The sequence below is a fragment of the Erpetoichthys calabaricus genome, chromosome 4, assembly GCF_900747795.2.
Source record: "Erpetoichthys calabaricus chromosome 4, fErpCal1.3, whole genome shotgun sequence".
NCBI lineage: Eukaryota > Metazoa > Chordata > Cladistia > Polypteriformes > Polypteridae > Erpetoichthys > Erpetoichthys calabaricus.
In genome coordinates this window covers 290,473,004-290,494,259 of record NC_041397.2, presented here as the reverse complement: position 1 = coordinate 290,494,259, position 21,256 = coordinate 290,473,004, and the positions used below count along the sequence as shown (strand labels likewise).

The window sequence follows — 21,256 nt, the reverse complement described above, 5'->3', positions numbered from 1 at the left end:
ATCTAAAAATAAAATTACAATTACAAAAATATTTTTAATTGACAAACTGATGAATTAATGGGATTCAGCTCTATAAAACAGAAGGGTAGCCATCTCCCAATACACATCCAGTGTAGCGAAAATATAAAAATATCCAACTTCATGACAACAGGTCATTGACACGTTCCATGGGGAGAAGTACGTACTCATTAAGATTACATAAATGACGAAAGGGCATAGAAAAATAACATGAGGTGACATAATATAACATTCCAAACCCCACGCAATGCAACTCTGGGGCCGTGGCTCACAAATGGTATAAGTAAAACAGCAGGGAGCCCTCCGTTCACCTTCCATCATTACGAGTGTTGAAGAATTTCAATCAAACCAGCCAGTGGGATGATTGATGCGACTCTTGACTCCAGTAAGACAAAGCAGGAGTTCTATTTTTTTTCTTTTTAATAATAACCCCAAGCTGAAACATTACTTACTGACATAATTGCTTTTCATTTCTCTCGCATTTAAAGCCCAAAGGGGAAGAAGGGCAGAAATAGCAGCCGGCTTTTATGTGTGCCTCCCAAGCAGCTGTTAACAAAAATAATCATTTTAGAAGGCTCCCTGTGAGAACTTCAGGCCACATTTGCTTTCTGAAGTTGTTAAATGAAGCAGCACTTTCCAGTGAATTAAGTGTCATTAGATAGTTTGCATTGGCAGATTTCACCGTCTGATGTGCTACCGAAATTGAATTTAATTTAAACTTCTTGCTTAGTTAGACTTCTTGCCTTGACTCTTGATAGACACTCCGTACACCAATGACTGCTCCTCCAGTGACCCATCATGAAGTTTGCTGAACATATCAACTGGACTGGCCTGATCACAGATGTGAATGAGAAGCCCTATTGGAAGGGACGTGGATCGACAGGCCACTTGGTGCAACTTCAACAATCTGAAATTAAATTCCTTGAAAACAGTAGATATGATTGTGGATTTAGGAGACACTCCTCGCGTCCTACTCCTCTAGTTATGAATGATGCCACTGTCAACAGGATAGAATCATCCATCCATCCATCCATTTTCCAACCCGCCGAATCCGAACACAGGGTCACGGGGGTCTGCTGGAGCCAATCCCAGCCAACACAGGGCACAAGGCAGGGAACCAATCCCGGGCAGGGTGCCAACCCACCGCAGGACACACACAAACACACCCACACACCAAGCACACACTAGGGCCAATTTAGAATCGCCAATCCACCTAACCTGCATGTCTTTGGACTGTGGGAGGAAACCGGAGCGCCCGGAGGAAACCCACGCAGACACGGGGAGAACATGCAAACTCCACGCAGGGAGGACCCGGGATGCGAACCCAGGTCCCCAGAAGGATATAATCCTTTAAATTTAAAACAGAATGGTTCTTATCAAAAAAGCTCAGCAGTGGATGTTTCTTCTCTATCAACCTTGTAAAGTTTAATCAGTCCCAATCAGTTCTCGTACAGTTTTATCATGTCATCGTTCAAAGCTTTCAACATAACAGTCTGATACGGTAGTGCACGTGCTCACTCGAAACACAAACTGCAGCGTGTTGAGCATGGGAAAGGTGCTATATAAATAAAATATATTATTTTTACTATTATTAAACAGCAAAGACGATTGTAGGCCTGAAACTGGACTCCATTGAATTTCTGAATATATTGTGGGTCAATAAACGAGACTGAAATATAATCAAAGACTACATTCACCCAGGCAGCTATCTCTTTCAGTTGTTGCCATCAAGGGTTCATTAGGAGCAAGAACAACTAAACATAGAAATAGTTTCATTCTTACGGCAGTCACTCGGTTCTGTGTCTCTTTGGAGAATCCTTGGGTACCACTGGTTTGACTTTGTGCTGAATGAACAGTTGCTCACTGATCCCTGAATGAGGTACATTACCTGCATTGTGAGGAAGCGTCAGTTATGGCACTACCACTACAGCCATGTGGTGCGATTCCCCGAGGATGATCCAGCATGCAGGATCCTCATTGTTGGGGACCCGAGTGGCTGGGCCAGGCCAAGGGGATGCCCACGTAACACCTGGTTGAAGCAGATAGATGGTCATTTCTGGAGGGTGGGACTGGTCCACGTGTCTGCCTGGTGGGTTTCCAACTGGGATCGCAAGGTGTTTTGTTGTGTGGTGGTTGAGGAAACACACTGTACCAGTGCATGCTCCCCAACCTGACCTGACCCGGCCTGCAGTCACTCCAGTGAAACACAGTCTTGGATTCATCTCTCTTCCTGATGTCTATTCCCCTTCATTCAGTATAATTTATGTTTAATATATTACTGGTTGGGAGTGCAATTCTGTTTTGCTATATTGTTTTATATATACTGTATATACGGTTGGGATGGTGGTATGTAAAGTTGCACCTCAAAAAATTAGAATATCATGAAAAAAGGTCATTTGATTTTGTAATTTATTTCAACAAGGTAAACCTTCATATATGCTATATTCATTACATGTAAAGTGAAATATTTCAGGCCTTTTTTGTTTAAATGTTGATGATTATGGCAGATAGCTCATGAAAATCAAAATCCCGTTTCTTAAATTATTAGATTATCTCATTTTGAGTTTGAATAAATTGCTAGTCATTTATATAAATACTGTATATCTCTCGGTCTTGGTCAGTACACGCAACCACAATCATGAGGAAACTACTGACTTGACAGAAAACGATCATCGACACCCTCCACAAGGAAGGTAAGCCACAGAAGGTCATTGCTGAAAAGGCTGGCTGTTTGCAGAGTGCTGTATCCAAGCATATTAATGGAATGTCAACTGGAAGGATAAAGTGTGGTAGGAAAATGTGCACACACAACAGGGATGACTGTAGCCTTGAGAGAATTGTCAAGAAAAGTCGATTCAGGACCTTGGGAGAGCTTCACAAGGAGTGGACTGAGGCTGATGGTAGTCCCTCAAGAGCCACCACACACAGACGTCTTCAGGAAAAGCGGTGCAACTGTCGCATTCTTAATATCAAGCCACTCCTGAACCAGAGGCAACGTCTGAAGGGTCTTAACGGTTTTAAGGAAAAAAATAACTCGACTCTTGCACAGTGGCCCACAGTCCTCTTTTCAGATGAAAATAAATTTTGCATTTCATTTGGAAATCAATGACCTAAAGTCTGGAAGAGTAACAGTGGAGAGGCACAGAATTCAAGGTGTTTGAATTCCAGTGTGAAATTTCCACATTTTGTGATGATTTGGGGCGCCATGTCAACAGCTGGTGTTGGTCCATTGTGTTTTATCAAGTAAAAAGTCAACATAGCCGTCTTCCAATAGATTTTAGAGCACTTCATGCTCCTATCGGCTGACAAGCTTCATGGAGATGCTGATTTCCTTTTCCAGCAGGACTTAGCACCTGCCCACAGTGCCAAAACTACTACTAAATGGTTTGCTGACCATGGCATTACTGTGCTTGATTGGCCAGCCAACTCGTCTGACCTGAACTCCATAGAGAATCTGTGGGGTATTATCAAGAAGAAGATGAGACACATCTGACCCAAAAATACAGACGAGCTGAAGGCCACTATCAAAGCAAACTGGGCTTCAATAATACCTCAGCAGTGCCACAAGCCGATCGCATCCATGCTACGCCGCACTGATGCAGTAATTCATGACTGTATAAATTAACAAAATTTTCAGAAGCTGAACATTTCTGTGTTGTGAATCCTTTTTTGATCAATCGTAGGTAATATTCTAATAATTCGAGATACTGGAGTTCTGATTTTTATGAGCTATCTCCTTTAATCATCAACATTTAAACAAAAAAAGGCATGAAATATTTCACTTTATGTGTAATGAATTTAGTATGTATAAAAGTTTAGATTTTTTAAATACATTATGAAAACAAATGATTTTCTCATGATATTCTAATTTTTGAGATGCACAATATGTATATTGTTGTTGCTTAATTCTATGAACTTTGTTGATGTAACACAGAGAGAAGTTCCTAGCAACTATGGTGCCTGGCAATAAAGTTGAAATTCAAGAGCAAAATACTACTTGTATTTCTGTTGTTTGACTCCATTCATTTTCTGAAGCCAGATGTCCATTAGAAGGTTGCTGGTAGGAGAAGTCTACTCTAGCAGTAAGATGTGCATATGACAGTCTATCCCTAGAAGGGAAACCAGTCCAACCTACACTAGTACCCAGTCAGGTGGGCCAATGTCCATCTATCTAATGTCAGACACGTGTGCATAGGACCCCATTTCAGGACAATGGATCAAAATGTAATACCCCTCCGAGTTATGAGGTGGCGCTATCAGTAATACCATCTCCTTTGTTGCCCTTAGATATGAGGACATCTAGCCAGAGCACTGATGACACTTCTTCCTTCCTCTTGGGAGCCCTGTCCCTTCCAATCCACACTGCATATAAAATCCTACAATGTTGGACATCAATGTTCAATTTTTGGACCGGTGTTAGTGAACAATGGAGATCATGCACCGTAGCATTAACTGCGGATGATAACTATTGTTTCTTTTCCTTTGTGTTCATTTATTTTTGGCCCAGCCAGCCATGCAATTAAACAGAGTTACTGCTGCAAATCTTTATCTTGTTCTATTATCTTCTGTTACACTGTTCATGCTAACCATCATACCACTCTTCTTAATCACCCTTCTTGTTATATAATGAAGTCCTTTGTGTTCTGATGGTACGGTCAGAACACAATATTCCTAAACACAAATGCCACCCTTCATATAGTTGTAATATTGAGTGTAAAGGCATTTGGGGTTCAAACCTTGCCAATGTGCACATCATAGGCTGCCTACCAGATATGGTTCCTCTCCAACTTGGCACTGAGGGCAGATATGACAGCTTCCAGTGGTCTGATTGTAGTACTCATTTTCTCCACAACTCGAATATTCTGCCTTCACCAAAGGGATAATAGAGACCTGCAAGAAGGACAATCAGGTTAAAAAAGGGATACCCATTCTGGTTCCCGGGTCTGTAACCACTGGGGTTTGATGTCCATCCATTTAGTGAACAGATTAAAATGGAATTGAGTGTCAATTAATCAAAGTAATTGAGGCTACCACACACAAAATAATATTTGGTTTGTTTTTCTATATTATTTTTTCAATGCTAAACTCTAAAGTCATGGGTAACATAAACCACACAGCTGCCTCCAAAAGATTATTATTCTACAAAGAAAACAGCCATCACTTCAAGACATTCTGTTTAAAGCCCAGCAATGTTAAAGCACATCCTCACCGGCTGTATAACCAGTCTGTCTCAAGTTCACTACACCTGCAGGCATAACCAGGTTACAACAATTGGCGATTACCCTGGAAGAAAGGAGGTCTACCACCAATGCCCTGCCGCCTCCAATCACCTAATTTGCAAATACCATCCCATTTGTAAGAGTGGGACAACCGCCAATGAAACCGTCTACAAGTAAGGAACTGACTGTAAAGGGGGCTGCCCGGGACTTGAAGATGTAGGTTGATCTAAATCAGAAGCTATGATTACATCTAGTCTTAGGCTGGACCTGATCTTGTGGTAAACCTCGCAGAATTCCTTGTTCATCGTGAAGTTAACTTTGCCATGGAAGACAATAGTTGATGAGTCGTATGAATGCAAAATTCTTAGGTTTGCAGACATAGCAGCAGAAGCAGAACAATACGGCTGGCGTACCCAGGTGCCCCGATGGAGGTATGGTGATCAGGGTTTGTAACCATGTCAACAATCAGGCTTCTGAAGGGGATGGGAGTACAAGTAAAATTAATACGTTTCTAGCATTTTCCAATACCGATACAAGTGTCAACATTCATTGAGGTGGAGTGATTCATTTTGTTTCAGGTATCATCTCCACACCTGCACAGTGCCTTTAGAAAGTATTCAGACCCCTTCACTTTTTTACACATTTTGCCCTATTACTACCTTGTGCTAAAATTGTTTAAATTCTTTTCTTTTTTCTTCTATAAGGCAATACTCAATAAGGTGGAATGGCAAATTGAAAACAATATTTTAGAAATGTTTGCAAATGTAAAAATTAAAAATTGAAATATCCCATTTACAGAAGTACGCAGACCTTTAACTCAGTACTTAGCTGAAGCCCCTTTAACTGTGATTTCAGCCTGGAGTCTTCTTGGGTGTGACCAACAAGCTTCACACACCTGAATTTGGGGATCATCTGCTACTCCTATCTGTTGATCCAATCAAGCTTGGTCAGACCATTGGTGGACAGCTACTTACAGGCATCTCAACAGATGTTTGATTTGAGTTTATGTTTGACCTACGGCTGGGTCACTTGAGGTCCAGAGTGCTCCAGAGCAGGTATTCATCGAGGATCTTTCTTTAGTTTGCTCCGTTCAGCTTTCCCTCAACTCTATCTAAGCTTGCAGTCCCTGCCACTGGAAAACAACTCTACAGCATGATGCTGGAACCACCATGTTTTACAGCTGGAATGGGATTGCACTGGTGATGTGCAGTGCCTGGCTTCCTTCAGATGTGACACTTAGAAGTGAGGCCAAAACCAGAGAGTCTTGTTCCACTCAATCTGTGAGTCCTTTATGTGCCTTTTTGCCAAGTGTCATCTGGGATCTCTGTCATAAAGTCCGGATTAGTGGAGCGTTGCCGTGGTAGCTGTCATTTTCAAGTTCCTACCATCTTTATTTCATTTACTTATTTGGCTGACACCATTACACCATTTGGCTTACAACATTACATGCATTGCATTACAATTAGAGCACAGGCAGGTCAAGTGACTTGCTCAGGATCACACAATGCCAGTAGCAGGATTTGAACCCACAACCTCAGGGTTTGAAGTCCAAAATCTTAACCACTACACCATCTCCACAAGGCCTCTGGGGGTCAGCCACAGTGACCATGCTGTTCTTGGCCACCTCACTTACCAAGGTCTTTCTGTCATGATTGCTTAGTTTGGCCGGCTGACCATCTCTAGGAAGAGGTGTGGTTGTTCCAGACTTATTCTGGAGGCCACTGTGATCTTGGGAACCTTCAATGCTGCAGGATTTTTTTTGTAGCCTTCCTCAGACCTGTGCCTTGTCACAATCCTGCCTCTAAACTCTGCAGGCAATTCATTTGACCTCAGTTTGTTTTTCACCTGTGGGGTCTCATAAAGACAGGTGTGTGCCATCCGTAATCATGTCCCATCAATGGAACTGACTGCCAGTGGACTCCAAACATCTCAGTGTAATGATCAATAACATACTAAAGCGCCATAGCAAAGGATCTGAAAACTTGTGTTAATGGAATATTTCAGATTTTTATTTTGAATAAATTTACAGTCGTTTCTAAAATCAAGTCTTTGTCATTCTGAAGTATTGAGTGTTGCTTATTGACGGAAAAAAAATTATTTAGACAATTTTAGAGCAAGACTACAACAGAGAAAATTTCACAAAACAGTGAAGGGGTCTGAATAGTTTCTGAAGGCACTGAAGACACAGACAGACATCACTGTGAACAAAGCCAGTCAGTGATCAGGAATGCATAAAATGTGTAAAAGAACTTAGATATATGGAAAGCGTAGGAAAAGTGAAAAGTAATGTTATACCTTTTTTTTTTTTAAAAGAACACTTTAAGCAATGCTTAAATGTAGAAACATTTCAAATATATTACCAAACATTCCATCACAATGAAGGTTTAAATAAAATGCCTCTTTTTAAAAAAGAAAAATATTTCAATTTGCATTCAACATTCATTTAATATTTTGTCCTGCAGTTGTCCTAAGGAGATTTAGGGGGGCGGGGGGAAGGAGGAGAGTGTGGCACAGGAGCTAATGTGCTTTTTGCTTCCATACTTAAAGTGTAAAGGTCATAACTGAAGAGCTCTGACATCACACCCTCTTGGCCCTCAGACTCCGCCTCCCAAAATGCATCACTCCTAATGGACCACTAATTCCAGGCTTTTTTTTTTCCCTTATTCTCTATGACAATCAATCAAGGGATTCCTGTCTGTGACCCCAACTCTCTGATGTCTCTATCTTGTTTAATTTACTATGTTTTTCTTCTTCTGATGGGTTGTCTGGCTGGCAGGTGTTATGGACACTAATAGGCGTCCAGGGATTATTGTAAGATAAATAACAAGGAGCTGATAAACGTTAGGAGAGATGTATTTGAAAGGAAAGCAAAAGGAAAAAAAAAAAAACAAGAATAAAAGGGCTGCGCAAAATACATCAGATAAGAAGCAAAGGTGAAAACCAAAAACCAAACCTGACTTAAAATATAATAATAAGCAATAATCAATATTAATAATAATCCTAACAAAAATTAATCCTAGTTAGAATTCAGCCATCTACTCCAAGGAACTTGAGAATGTGAAATCCATTATGGAATGAAGATTGAATGAAGTAGTCCTGTTTAACCGTCATGTCTGATGACGTGATGGCTCTGCCAGTCATGGTCAAGGGACTAATGAAAGCAAAAGTAACAGGGAATCACTTTTTCAATTAAACTTGAATCTAAAAGCAATCCACACGAAGCTGTCCCTCACAATTCAAAACCTAACTGCAGTGGAGAAAGGTGCCATCAGGATATTAGAGAATAGGGGACAGTTAAACAGGGATTGTTTACTCAACACATTGGTGGGAAGACAATAGTCAACAACAGACAGTCAGCTCTTTTTGGTACCTGGGGAATTTGGAACGGAATTCTCACAAGGCACTATTGAGAAAAGGAAGCCATTAAGGACTAGCATGAGGCGAGCATTACATGAGTAGGATTGTAGGTGACAGTGGAGCTACATCCAGTGGGACAGTGCTGCTCAACTCAGTGGGTGTTGATTGGTCACTAAATAGTCACTCAAGACTCTAAGACCACCAGATGGCATTTTGGTCTGGAGGTCCTCATCTTTGGATTTTCCTCTTTGTGCTTAAGTTTCTACCACATGTCAAAGATGTAAAATTTAGGCTCATCGGTGAAAACTGGTCCTGTATGAATGAGTGTGAGTCCATGGAGTGGCATTCTGTCCAGGGTTCATTCTTGTCATGCACCGGATGCTGCCAGGAGAGGCTCTGGCAGCCAATTATGTTGTAATATGTTGTAATGTGAGACTGGATTCGACTTCTTCTACACCTCCATCAATTCTTTCCTCCTGCTTGGCTGAGATTGACGCTTGGATGTCCAAGACCTTTCTTAAGCTGAACAGTACCAAAACTGAAGCTCTTTTAATTGGTACCCCCCGTAAATTGTATTTCCTTTTCTGGCCATACCATTAATTTCTCCCCTTCTGTTACTAATATGGGTGTCAAATTAGACTCCAATTTGTCATTTGATACACATATCCATCACCATTATAAAATTGCATTCCTTCATCTTCGAAACATAGCCAAACTTCATCCTTGCCTCTCCCTTTGTGATGCTGAAAAGCTGGTTCATGCCTTTGTCTTCTCCAGCGTTGACTATTGCAATGCACTCCTCATCGGGATACCCAACAAGAGCCTTCAAAAGGTACAACAAATCCAAAATAGTGCTGCAGGGATCCTAATGACGGTGTGGAAATATGAACACATTTCACCAATCCTTCGGTCACTTCACTGGCTCCCTATCCACCTCCGTATTGAATACAAACTTTGTTTGCTCACTCACTAGTCTATCCATGGAAATGGTTCTGCAAAATTTTAAGGAACTTCTTATATTACAATCCACTACAAGAAACATTCATCTTGCATTCATCCTGTGACCAATCTTGGGTGACCGAGCCTTTGCAGTTGCTGCTCCACGGCTCTGGAACGCCCTACCACAGAACCTGAGAACACAGCAGACTGTGGGCTGTTTTAAAAAACAGCTAAAGACTTTTCTATTTAGGAAAGCATACTAACAAAATTGCCTTTGTTTTTATCTTGTGTCATTGTTTAAATTTTTTCTATGTAGCACTTTGAGGTTTACTACAAATGTAAAGTGCCTTATAAATAAAATTCCATCCATCCATCCATTTTCCAACCCGCTGAATCCGAACACAGGGTCACAGGGGTCTGCTGGAGCCAATCACAGCCAACACAGGGCAGAAGGCAGGAAGCAATCCCGGGCAGGGTGCCAACCCACCGCAGCTTATAAATAAAATTAATTATTATTATTACTATAATAGAATAAGCAGTTTTAGAAAATAGATGGATGATGAACAAGAAAAATAGAAAACCTGTAACAATAAAGAAATGAACATGGATATTGAGTTAAAAAGATTTATCGTCAAATATTAAATAGTCTTTGTGATATTGCAGCTCCAAAAGAATGGCCATTTTTAAATAAATAATCCATATGGCCGTTTCAGTCTCCGTGGGCAGAACCATGGGGAGTTAATGAGGTAGTTGGGGCGAGACGCACCTACACATGAAGATGCTATCGTTCTCAATTGCTTCATTGGCTTCCTGCAGCATGTGATTGAGACTCTGAACCCACGGAGCCGGGTAAAAAAAGGAAAGAGAGAAGAAAGCGAGACTGCAGAGCGAGAGTGCGGCATTGGCGCAGTGAAAGAGGACGAGCCAGCCGGCTAGTGGAAGAGAGAGGGCAGTGTGGTCAGGGGTCCCACGAGGGATCGGCACTCTAGGGATGGATTGTACTCACTGATTGTGTCAAGGTGTGGGTGCGATCGAGGTGGCATCCTCTCCAGGTATCCGAGGGATGACTACTTCAGTGAGAAGGATGACGAGAGGACAACCAATCCTGAGTGGTCTGACAGATACCGACGGAGGCAGCTAAGTCTCCACCAGTTGAGTGAGCCATGGGTGGGCTGGGGAGACATGGAAGGAGTTGTGCTCGGCTCATTTGTACCAATGACTGTTGCTGGTTTTAATTCTCATTTTTAGCCTGGTTTTAAACACTTGGATTTTCAGAGCTTTTAAGAATTATTTATGGATCTATGGAGCACTGGACTTTTTCACACAAAATAAATGTACTTTGCACCATCCCTTCCTCAGTGTGCGGTTTGTCCCCATCTGTCCACTCATTCAGTTACGTTATCAATGGTGTTGGGTTCAAGAGACTCCCCAAACTGGATAAGGGAGCATGGGGCAGAGATCTGCACTGTCAGTCTTACTCTGGGTTTGAGTTTGGGAACATTGACTTTAGAGTTTATAGAACATTTCCAGCCTAGCTTCCTAATTTTTCATTGCACTATTTAAGTTGTAAGTTATAATTATCATTATGCTCCATCTTGTTTTCCTCAGATGCCACCATATTGTGTGCTCTGCTGCCTAGGCAGCATTCCAGGTTGTTTTGTTCATCACAGTTACAAACATCACCGCTGTGACGCGTTAAATATCGTCTCGTCCCATCACCATCTATTCGTGATTTGGATAACAACACTATAAAACTCCTTGGTCATTTATCCCTGATCTTCAATTTTCACTTCTGCTTTTGACCATGATTTTCAGTTTATGTTCTGGATCTGGCATTTCGGTTTGGGATTGATTTTTGGTTTTGGCTTGTTTCTGTTCTCTGGCATTGTTTCATTTTCTGATCTAGTATGTTCATTCTTTTTCCCACTGTGCAGTTTGCTGGCTGTACAATAAAATAATTCAAATACAAAGATGGAACATGGAAATATTAAGACATTATAAAAATGTACGGCTGTCAAGCCAATTTAAGATATACTGTAGGTTTATAGAGTCAATATCGTTACAGAATACAGTGCTGATCAGCATGGAATACGCCATCACTCTACAGCATCATGATTAAGTAGCAGAACAATCTTACATTGAAACATCTGTGTTCATCAATTGAAAAACCTCTTAATTTTATAAATCACACTACAATGAAACAATTAGATATATAATCAATGCTACTTCTCATAATGTTTATGTGTAAATTATATTTCTGAAATATGACGTATTTTTTATTCTGTACTGTTTTGTTTAGTGTTCTTCTTCTTCCTCTTCATGTTTTCCCACTTCTATGTGGAGTTGATGTACTTGATCAACCTTTTTGGTTCTGCACCTCTTTGCCAGTCAAACTCTTTTCCTTCAGATCTTCTTTGACTTGATTCATCCACCTCCGCGTTGGTCTTCCTCACTTTCTCGTCCCCAGTATTCCCATTCCCATCATATATTCATTGTCTATCCTCATCATATGTCCACTTCAACCTACTTTCCTGTACTTTCTTAGATATTGCTCCCATTTTTGTTGTTTAGCATTCTAAATCCTCATAATCTTCTGCCCTCCCTGACCAGTTTGTAAAATATGTGTGCACATTATGTTTATCCGTTTTTTATTGTCGCCTTGCAGTGATACCATCCCAATGTAAAATAGTTGTAGGAAACCATGTCTGCTTGAGGCACACTCTGAGGCTAGGGATCTGCGCTGGCAATCAGAAGGTTGCCAGTTTGAATCCTGTAAATGCCAATTGGTACTCTGCTCTGTTGGGCCCTTGAACAAGGCCCTTAACCTGTACTTGCTGAGCACTTTGAGTAATGAGAAAAGTGCTATATAAATGCAAAGAATTATTATGCTTTCTCTACCATTCACGCCCATCCTGCCTGAAGCTTTTGGCAGCATAGTTGGTAAATTACAGTATATACTGTACAATGGATTCAGAAAGTACTCGGAAGGCCTCTTCATGCCATCAATTTACACTCAATAACACATAATGACAAAGTGAGAATCTGTTTTTAGAAAGTTTATTAAAAATCAAAAACTAAAATCATTCATTTATATAAGAATTCCAACCCTTTAATGTGGCTCTCCAAAATGTGGTGAGGTGCATCCTATTTGCTTTATTTGCCTGTTTGATTTAATTCTGTAGCTTCATTGAGATGTGTCCAGAACTTGACTGGAGTCCACCAATGGCCAATAGAATGGATTGGGCATCACTTAGAAAGGTGCACACTTTCTGAATCCACTGTATGGGAAAATGTACAATATATAGTGCTAATTATAGTTTACTGTCAGTTGTTAATTTCCTCCATTTATTAGACTAGCAGCTCGGAGCCCAGCTTGTCATGAGGTGTACGGATTGCCAACTTTATTAATAAAGAGCAGGTGTGAAGCTACAAAGCAAACAAACACATAACTCAACTCTACGTGAAACACTAAAACTGACATGTCTACTGTATGTTTAACATGGGGTTGTTAAGAAGGCACATTGGTTTTTGCAACTACTTCATGGATCCGGTGTTCTGAGTTTGAATTACGCTCTTGATTGTTGTCCATGTGGAGTTTTCCTGTAGGTGTTCTGTTTTTTCTCCCACATCTCCAAATACTGTACATGAAGGTTATGATCACTTGTGACTTTGAATTGGTCATGAGAAAGTTGTAGGTGTCTCCCATATGAGTTGTTTCCTGTCTGGTGCCCACCTCTGCCAGGACTGGCTTCTGGCCCACTGCATGTCTGAATAGAATTAAAGCAGCTTTGATAAAAAATGAATGTGCGGTATGTTCGATACCCTTCACTATGTTAACAAAAGTCGACACAGGTAAAATAAAAAACAGTTGCTAATTCATATAATCAAACATTTTAACAAAAGGCAACTTACCAGTAAAAAAGAGTAAAAATGACATCGCTTGTGTTCTCCTTGGGAAATCATTCTTCCTTTCATCTGCTGGATTAAAAAAGAAAAAAACTTTATTTTAAATTATTATTTTTATGATGACGATGATGAGTGGATCTTGGCTCTTGGCCTCCACATCCCTGAACTGTTTAAGAAAGTACCTGAAAATACCATGTTATGTTACGTTGTTATGCCATTGTCTCATTATGCTTGGATTCAAATCCAGGTCAGATCATTGCCTGTTTGCACGTTCTCTTTGTTTTCATGCAGGTTTTAATCTAAGCACTCTGGAGATCTCCCACAATCTGTGGTGTACTGCGGTCCAACTGTGTGCAATGACAGACGCCAACCCTCTACATCCCTATAATGAAGCAAATGGTTTCACAATGTGGATCAGAGCCAGTCAATCTACTAGAAGACATGCGTACAGAAGGCCATCCACACCTGTTAGGCGTCGTTTCTGAAAGTTAAGGGGAGCAGACTTTGGATAGTGAGGGGTACCTTTTATGTAGCTCAAGCGCCACACGCTCCATGACTTTTGATCACGTAAGAGCTGTGAACAGCAAGGCGTGGTGTTTTGATAAGTCAAGCGTTACATGCTCTAGATCTTTCCACCTCCCCATCCCATCCGTTCAGGCTATGAACACTGAGGGGTGTTGTTTTGGTAACTAAAAAGTTGCGCATGCCCCCCTGGCCTAGAACTCCAGCTCGCCTAGTACTCCATATGGGTTTCAACCAGCACTTCATGTGGATTTTGGGATTAGTGAATTATTATTAGGTACATTTATATGTAGAGTGAAAAGCAGCCTTTGTTGTTGTCATGTCGGTCAGAAGGTCTGCATGAAACAACTTGAATCCCACTGGACCACGTTTGTTGACATTGGCAACACTTAATTGTTGTCAGGAAAGTGACATTTTCATTGAGAAAGGAGAAGTACAGGAGGACTGGAAAGCTGCAAACGCGAGGTGACCGCTCAGAGACCTAATTCAGGTATTCAAAATCTTCAAAGTCTTCGATAAAGTAGATCCAGCCGAATTCTTTCAAATGAAGAACAAACCCATAATCGAGGATGTCAGTGGAAAGTAAGAGGAAGTGCAAAGAGTCCGAAACAAACTACAGAGTGATGTCATTGAAGTAGAAACCTCTACAAACTTTAAGAAGTATCTGGATGAGGTATGGGGACAGCATAGCTCTTAGCTAAACAAGCGGGCTTGATGGTCACTTGTCAAATTTCTTATGTTCTTATATATTTTGAATAGCTGTGTGATTTACAAACTTTTAAAGTTTCAAAACCTCCCATTTAAAGCACATTGACAATCTTTTTAAACATAGAAAAAGTCTCTGTAACCTTAGTAACTGAATGATTTAACATTTCAAATGTACCTTAGAAGAAGTTATTTACTTTTATATTGTAAATATTTTCCTCTTTTTACTTGCCCTAAATGCTAAACACCTCCCCGATACATTTAAATGCCAATATAGCTACACGTGAGGCCAGGTGCTTTGCTTGACATCACATTAGTAGACTGAGCAGCACCAAGTTTAGTTTTTCCTCAACAACAACAACAACAACATTTATTTATATAGCACATTTTCATACAAAAAGTAGCTCAAAGTGCTTTACATAATGGAGAGAAGAAAAATAAAAGACAAAATAAGAAATTAAAATAAGACAACATTAATTAACATAGAAAGGAGTAAGGTCCGATGGCCAGGGTGGACAGAAAAAACAAAAAAAAACTCCAGAAGGCTGGAGAAAAAAATAAAATCTGTAGGGGTTCCAGGCCACGAGACCGCCCAGTCCCCTTTGGGCATTCTACCTAACATAAATGAAATAGTCCTCTTTGTAGTTCGGGTTTTTCACGGAGTCACTTGATGCTGATGGTCATACAGACTTCTGGCTTTTAATCCATCCATCATTGTTGGAACATCATGGTGCTTTGGGTAGATGGTGGTGGTGCACGCCTCTACTTGAAGTTATAACATAAAGGTTTAAGGATCTTTTAAAACTAAAAAAATATAAGCAAGGAAAGCAAACTGTCACTTAACTTATCTGAAATTGATTGGAAGAGGGCTGGAGCTCCCTAAGCGTGGTCAAGTAAGGCATCATGCGAACAGTGAATAAATTGTATGTCCTTGGTATTTTTGTCCCACTTAAAACAACCTTACGGCTCTATTCATAATTTAAATAGTGGTGGCCAATGCCATTTTCTTCGCTGTGGCATGCTGGGGGAGCAGCATGAAAGTGGCAGACATCAGGAGACTAAACAAACTAATTCAGAAGGCTGCCTCTGTGGTAGGAAAGAAACTGGACAGCTTGGAAACTGTGGTAGATCAGAGAATGTTGTCTAGGCTCTGGTCTATTATTGAAAATGCTAATCACCCACTTCATAGTGTTGTGTTTGGACAGAGGAGCGTTTTCAGCAGTAGACTGACTAGCATCAAGTGCTCCACTGACTCTATAACTCCTGTTCCGGTCACTCACCCACACTTTAAGCTATTACCCTTTTTTCTTTATTGGATATCCAGGTACATTTTTTCAAGTACTTGAAATGTGCAACACACTATCTGTTCTTGTGCAATAAATTGTCTGCTCTTCACATGAAAATAACCTTATTTGTTCTCAAAATGTGCAATATTAACTTAAGGTGCAACACTCTGCACTTTAGTTTGATACTTACATTTACTATACTTTATTATATTTACATGATTACTTTTATACGTGCTCTTAGTATAACACCAGCAAACCCGTGATTCTCGAAAGAATCGCAAATCCAAGAATGGCAATCACTTTCTGTTCCCTCCGATATTTGGAGGGAAGAAAAATCATGGAGGATGGGTGTGTCCTGGGAAAGTTTTCATTTAATTAAATAAATATATTTGTATTAAAGCAGTTTCTTTTGGGAGCCATGACTCATCTGGTTCTGGTGTTTCAGAAGCGCGTTGTAGATGCCTGCGTTCATTGTTTTTATCCATGTGGTCTCATTGTTGTTTTTCTGTGGCTGTGTCATTAGCTAGAATTCGTTTGCTGATGGCAGCGGAATCGTGTGCTGAAGTGACCATGGCGGCGGATCCGGGCTTGGAGATCTGCATTACTAAATGAAGGGGGCGGCGGTAGTGCTGTGTACGGCTTGCTTGTGGCCTCTGGCATATGTGCATATATACAACCTGGCGTGCACGCTTTACCTTAAGTTTAGTTTACAGGTCGTGTTGTGTTGTTTGGGCGTCACTTACTGACTCTGGGAAGCCACTGGGTTTAACTCGGGGGCGCTGAGGAGCAGTGCGGGTGCGCTTTCGGTGCTTTTTCCTTGCATATATACAAACATCACTAAACGAAGGTTGTATATGCGGTGGTGTTCACGTTCGGGTGGCGTTTGTATTGTGACGTGAAGTTTAATTTACAGGTTTTGTTGTGTTGTTTGTGCGCCACCTACTGACTCTGGGAAGACACTGGGTTTGACTCTGGGGCGCTGATGCGCAGTGCGCGTGTGCTGTTGGTGCTTCTGGCCTCTGCAATCCTTGCATATATACAAACATTACTAAATGAAGGTTGTATATGCGGTGGTATGCGTGTTCGCGTTTGGGCGGCGTTTGTATTGTGGCGTGAAGTTTAGTTTACAGGTGGTGTTGTGTTGTTTGGGCGCCACCTACTGACTCTGGGAAGCCGCTGGGTTTGACTCTGGGGCGCTGAGGCGCAGTGCGCGTGTGCTTACGGTGTGTCTGGCATATATACAACCTTCGTTTAGTAATACAGATGTCCCTTGTCCGTTGTTAAGTTGTAACATAAGTAATTTCCTTCGGGATTAATAAAGTTTTCTGATTCTGATTCTGATTAAATTACAGCATGGTCCACTGCAGCCACATTTAGCTTGCGATTTCAACACAGACTTTACCACTCCAGTAGGCACCTCATTCAAAATATTTAACAAATCTGAGCTGCAGTTGGTCTACATCTCCACACACAACCAACACTTAACAAAACTGCAACCAAATACAGTTTTATCATCAGCTGAGTTGGTCTCTACTGTCTATGAAAGCTGCTGAGTCACCACAAATCTATTTGGGTCCGGTTTTTAACGGCATGATAAGAACATTAGAACGACTATGACGAGAACAGACCACCCAACCCAACAAGCTTGTCCATCCAATTCACCAAAATAACATTAAGTTAAAATCTGAAGGCCCCTGAGGTCCTACTGTCTACCACGCTACCTGCTAATCTGTCTCATGTGTTTATGGTTCTCTCTTTAAAGTTTCCACCTGGGTCTCCATGCTGTTCTTGTTGAAGAATTAATTTAAATGTAACAGCCTGGATCCACTGCACTAATTCCTTTCATATGATATTGTAAAAAAAAATAACTCCACTAATGCATAGACTTCTGTTATCACTGTTAATTTTGAATATGACTTATTCTTACAAAATATGTTCAAATAATGTTCATTAATAAGACAGCACAAGCATTACACAATCACTCTTTGTATGTTTAAAAATTACAGTAATCCTTCGCTATATCGCGCTTCGCCTTTCGCGGCTTCACTCCACTTCACTACATTTTATATGTAAGTATATTTAAATATATATCGCAGATTTTTTGCTGGTTCGTGGATTTCTGCGGACAATGGGTCTTTTAATTTCTGGTACATGCTTCCTCAGTTGGTTTGCCCAGTTGATTTCATACAAGGGACGCTATTGGCAGATGGCTGAGAAGCTAGATTGCTTACTTTTCTCTATCTCTCTCTTGCGCTGACTTTCTCTGATCCTGACGTAGGGGGATTGAGCAGGGGGGCTGTTTGCACACCTAGATGATACGGACGCTCGTCTAAAAATGCTGAAAGATTATCTTCACGTTGCTATCTTTTGTGCAGCTGCTTCCTGAAACGACATGCTGCACGGTGCTTCGCATACTTAAAAGCTCGAAGGGCACGTATTGATTTTTGACTGAAAAACAAACTTTGTCTCTCTCTCTCTCTGCTCCTGACGGAGGGGGTGTGAGCTGCCGCCTTCAACAGCTTTGTGCCGCGGTGCTTCGCATACTTAAAAGCAAACAGCCCTATTGATTTGTTTGCCAGAGATTGTTTTCTCTATCTATGTGACATTCTGTGCTCCTGACACGCACTCCTTTGAAGAGGAAGATATGTTTGCATTTTTTTAATTGTGATACAGAACTGTCATCTCTGCGCAAATCTGTGACCCAAGCATGACAATATAAAAATAACCATATAAACATATGGTTTCTACTTCGCGGATTTTCTTATTTCGCGGGTGGCTCTGGAACGCAACCCCCGCGATGGAGGAGGGATTACTGTATTTCTTTATTAGTAGTAAATTATTTTGTAGTACCTATTCTAAACTAGCAACTATTCATTCATTGTTAAGATTTGCAAATATTTATTAATAAAAAATGTAATACAAAGTGTTACCAAAATATTTAATAGATTAAAATGTGATATCTGTTTCTCTGGTGATGTAAATAAAGTAACATTCCAAAAGCAGTTGATTAAGTCCCACAATGAACCTGAATGTTACCTACATTTTCTAACGTGATCATCTTCCTGGGACGCTAGATCTGTGAGACAACAGATGTCCAGTGCCCCCGTAAATTGGTTTGGGTTTGAGAGTCATTTATTATTAACTAGAAGGGATAGGTGGTGCTACCAGAGTGAGGGCACCAGTTGGCATTGACCAGGATGGGGTGATAACTAAATTTCAGGAATGGAACGAAAAGTAGCCTATGGTGTTCCCTGGTAACAATGGGGAATCTGTGCAAAATTGTGCCAACAGTATGGATTTTCATGCTGGACAAACAAAAATTGCCTGGTGTAGGGGCACTGACTAAATTTTGGAATGAAGCAAAACACACAAATAGGAATTTTGCGCAAAATGTGGCCACTGTGTGGATTTACATTCCAGGTAAATACACAGATATACCCAAACCGAGCTTTATATATTAGGGATAGACTGTCTACATGTTATAAGTTTTACGTACCTTCACCACATCCCTAAAAAACACTTAAGGTAGCAGATTTGAGGTTACTCTCACCATAAGTGAAGCAATGTAAAGACTCCTGATTACATTTAAATATGTTTGACATTGGGAGGAACTGGCTGTTAGCTACCTAAAGAAACATACTCGAATCTGTGTTTCTAAAATATGTCAATAGCAATAGAGTACATACACCAGTGAAGATCCAAAAATTTTAGACATGAACAATATTTTTAATTAACTCTCAGGAAGGTTGCTGCTTCATTGTGTATTAAAGAAGATGCACAATAGGATTAAAAATCAGCCAGTCTCAGGGAACACATCCTCCTTTGTCACCAACTGAAATCATAGTAATGATATTAAAATGGTTAAGTCTGTCTTAATGCACAGGTTTTATTTAAGTTTTATTTTAAATGTGTTTTTGTTTTCTTTGTGAACTTCATCTGTATGGTTTTACCTGCTGAATAGCTACCTTCATACTGTGGGACTGCACTTGGAGATCATGACAGGGAAGGAGCAAAATTTGGTGGGCTCAGCTCTGTAAGGATCCTATTGCTATTATTATTATTATTACTATTGTTATTATTGTTGTTGTTGCCATTGTTATTGTCATTTGGTACACTTTATTAATCCCAGAGCTCAGGGTCAGCCATTGGAGCAATTTTAAGGTTAAGGGCCTTGCTCAAGGGCCCGATGGAGCAGCTGTTATTGACAATAATGATAATGATGATGATGATGATACCAACAAACTCTGGATTATGTAGCATCTTTCTATATTGAACCACATCTCAGGGGGCTTTACTAGTGTTACACAATCGCTTCTGTATTTTTTACAGAGCGTATTGACTTGTATAGGGGGAGACAGTGGTTGAAATTGAGACGTGTTATTTTATATAGCATATATTTACTCAGGATGAAAATTGAGTACGTAACCAGCAATCAAAGGTGAAATGCAACTGATTTATGAGTTTAATTGTTAGCATCATTTTAATCTAATTGCCAACCATCTTATTCTGTCTGGGCCAAGCCTTACCCTAATGTTAGAAGTAGCTATCAATTGATGTAAATGTTTTAGAATTTTCTTTAATTATACCCCTATGTGTGCTTTTCTTATCTTTTTAGGTGCATCTGTTTATTGTGGATACCTGACCTAACTAAGAAACTGAACTCTTAGGACTAAACATTGTGATTTAGTGCAGCATTCAGACAACACCTGAGTCTGTCTCACTCCTGCCTTTTGTCTAACTGGTGTCACACCTGACCTTCACTCTTCACCTTGTGGTTGGTGGGCCCACGTGGCACCTCTATACAGCTATTTTTGGGCTGTGCCCCATCAGGCAGTTTGGGTCACTCAGCCACCGAGGTCTCTGGGCTGTGTGACAGGGAGAGGAATTCAGAAGAATCTTGGTGTCCTAACTTGGCAGGAAAACAGGACAAGTGAGTTTGTGAGTAAACCAGGAATAACAGGCAAAAGGCAAAACAAAAAAGAATAAAAATAAACCGTAGTGACCGTAACCCAGACGAGAGGCAAAATCAAGGTCAAATAACAGGTCATAAGGTGAAACCAAGCAATACAAGAAGATCAGAGATCGAAATGAAATTAAGGATTTTATCTGCAGATCGGATAAGTTTTATGTTGGTTTTTGATTCAGTCACGTTCACGACCCCGGAGACCCCGCCCCTAGAAACGAGGGATGTGACCCTGACAACAGTACACAATATGGCTTTTGTTAAAGGAATAGGCAACAAAGCATCAGTTTTCAGCCTAAATCATGACACCGTGTGTAGCACTGCTGTTTCTCTGAATTAAG

General features: G+C 40.6%; 1 protein-coding gene across 2 annotated transcripts in view; it reads right to left on the bottom strand.

Moving 5' to 3' along the window:
- edar (ectodysplasin A receptor) overlaps positions 1–13,509 on the bottom strand; it is a 169,126-nt gene extending 155,617 nt beyond the window's left edge. For both annotated transcript variants that reach the window (XM_028800897.2, XM_028800898.2), the window contains exons 1-2: positions 13,446–13,509; positions 4,786–4,908 (exon numbers count right to left, since the gene is read on the bottom strand). In XM_028800897.2, the coding sequence (XP_028656730.1) occupies positions 4,786–4,908; positions 13,446–13,508 (186 nt within the window). In that variant the 5' untranslated portion in view covers position 13,509. The remainder of the gene's footprint in view (positions 1–4,785; positions 4,909–13,445) is intronic.
- Positions 13,510–21,256: the final 7,747 nt, after the last annotated feature.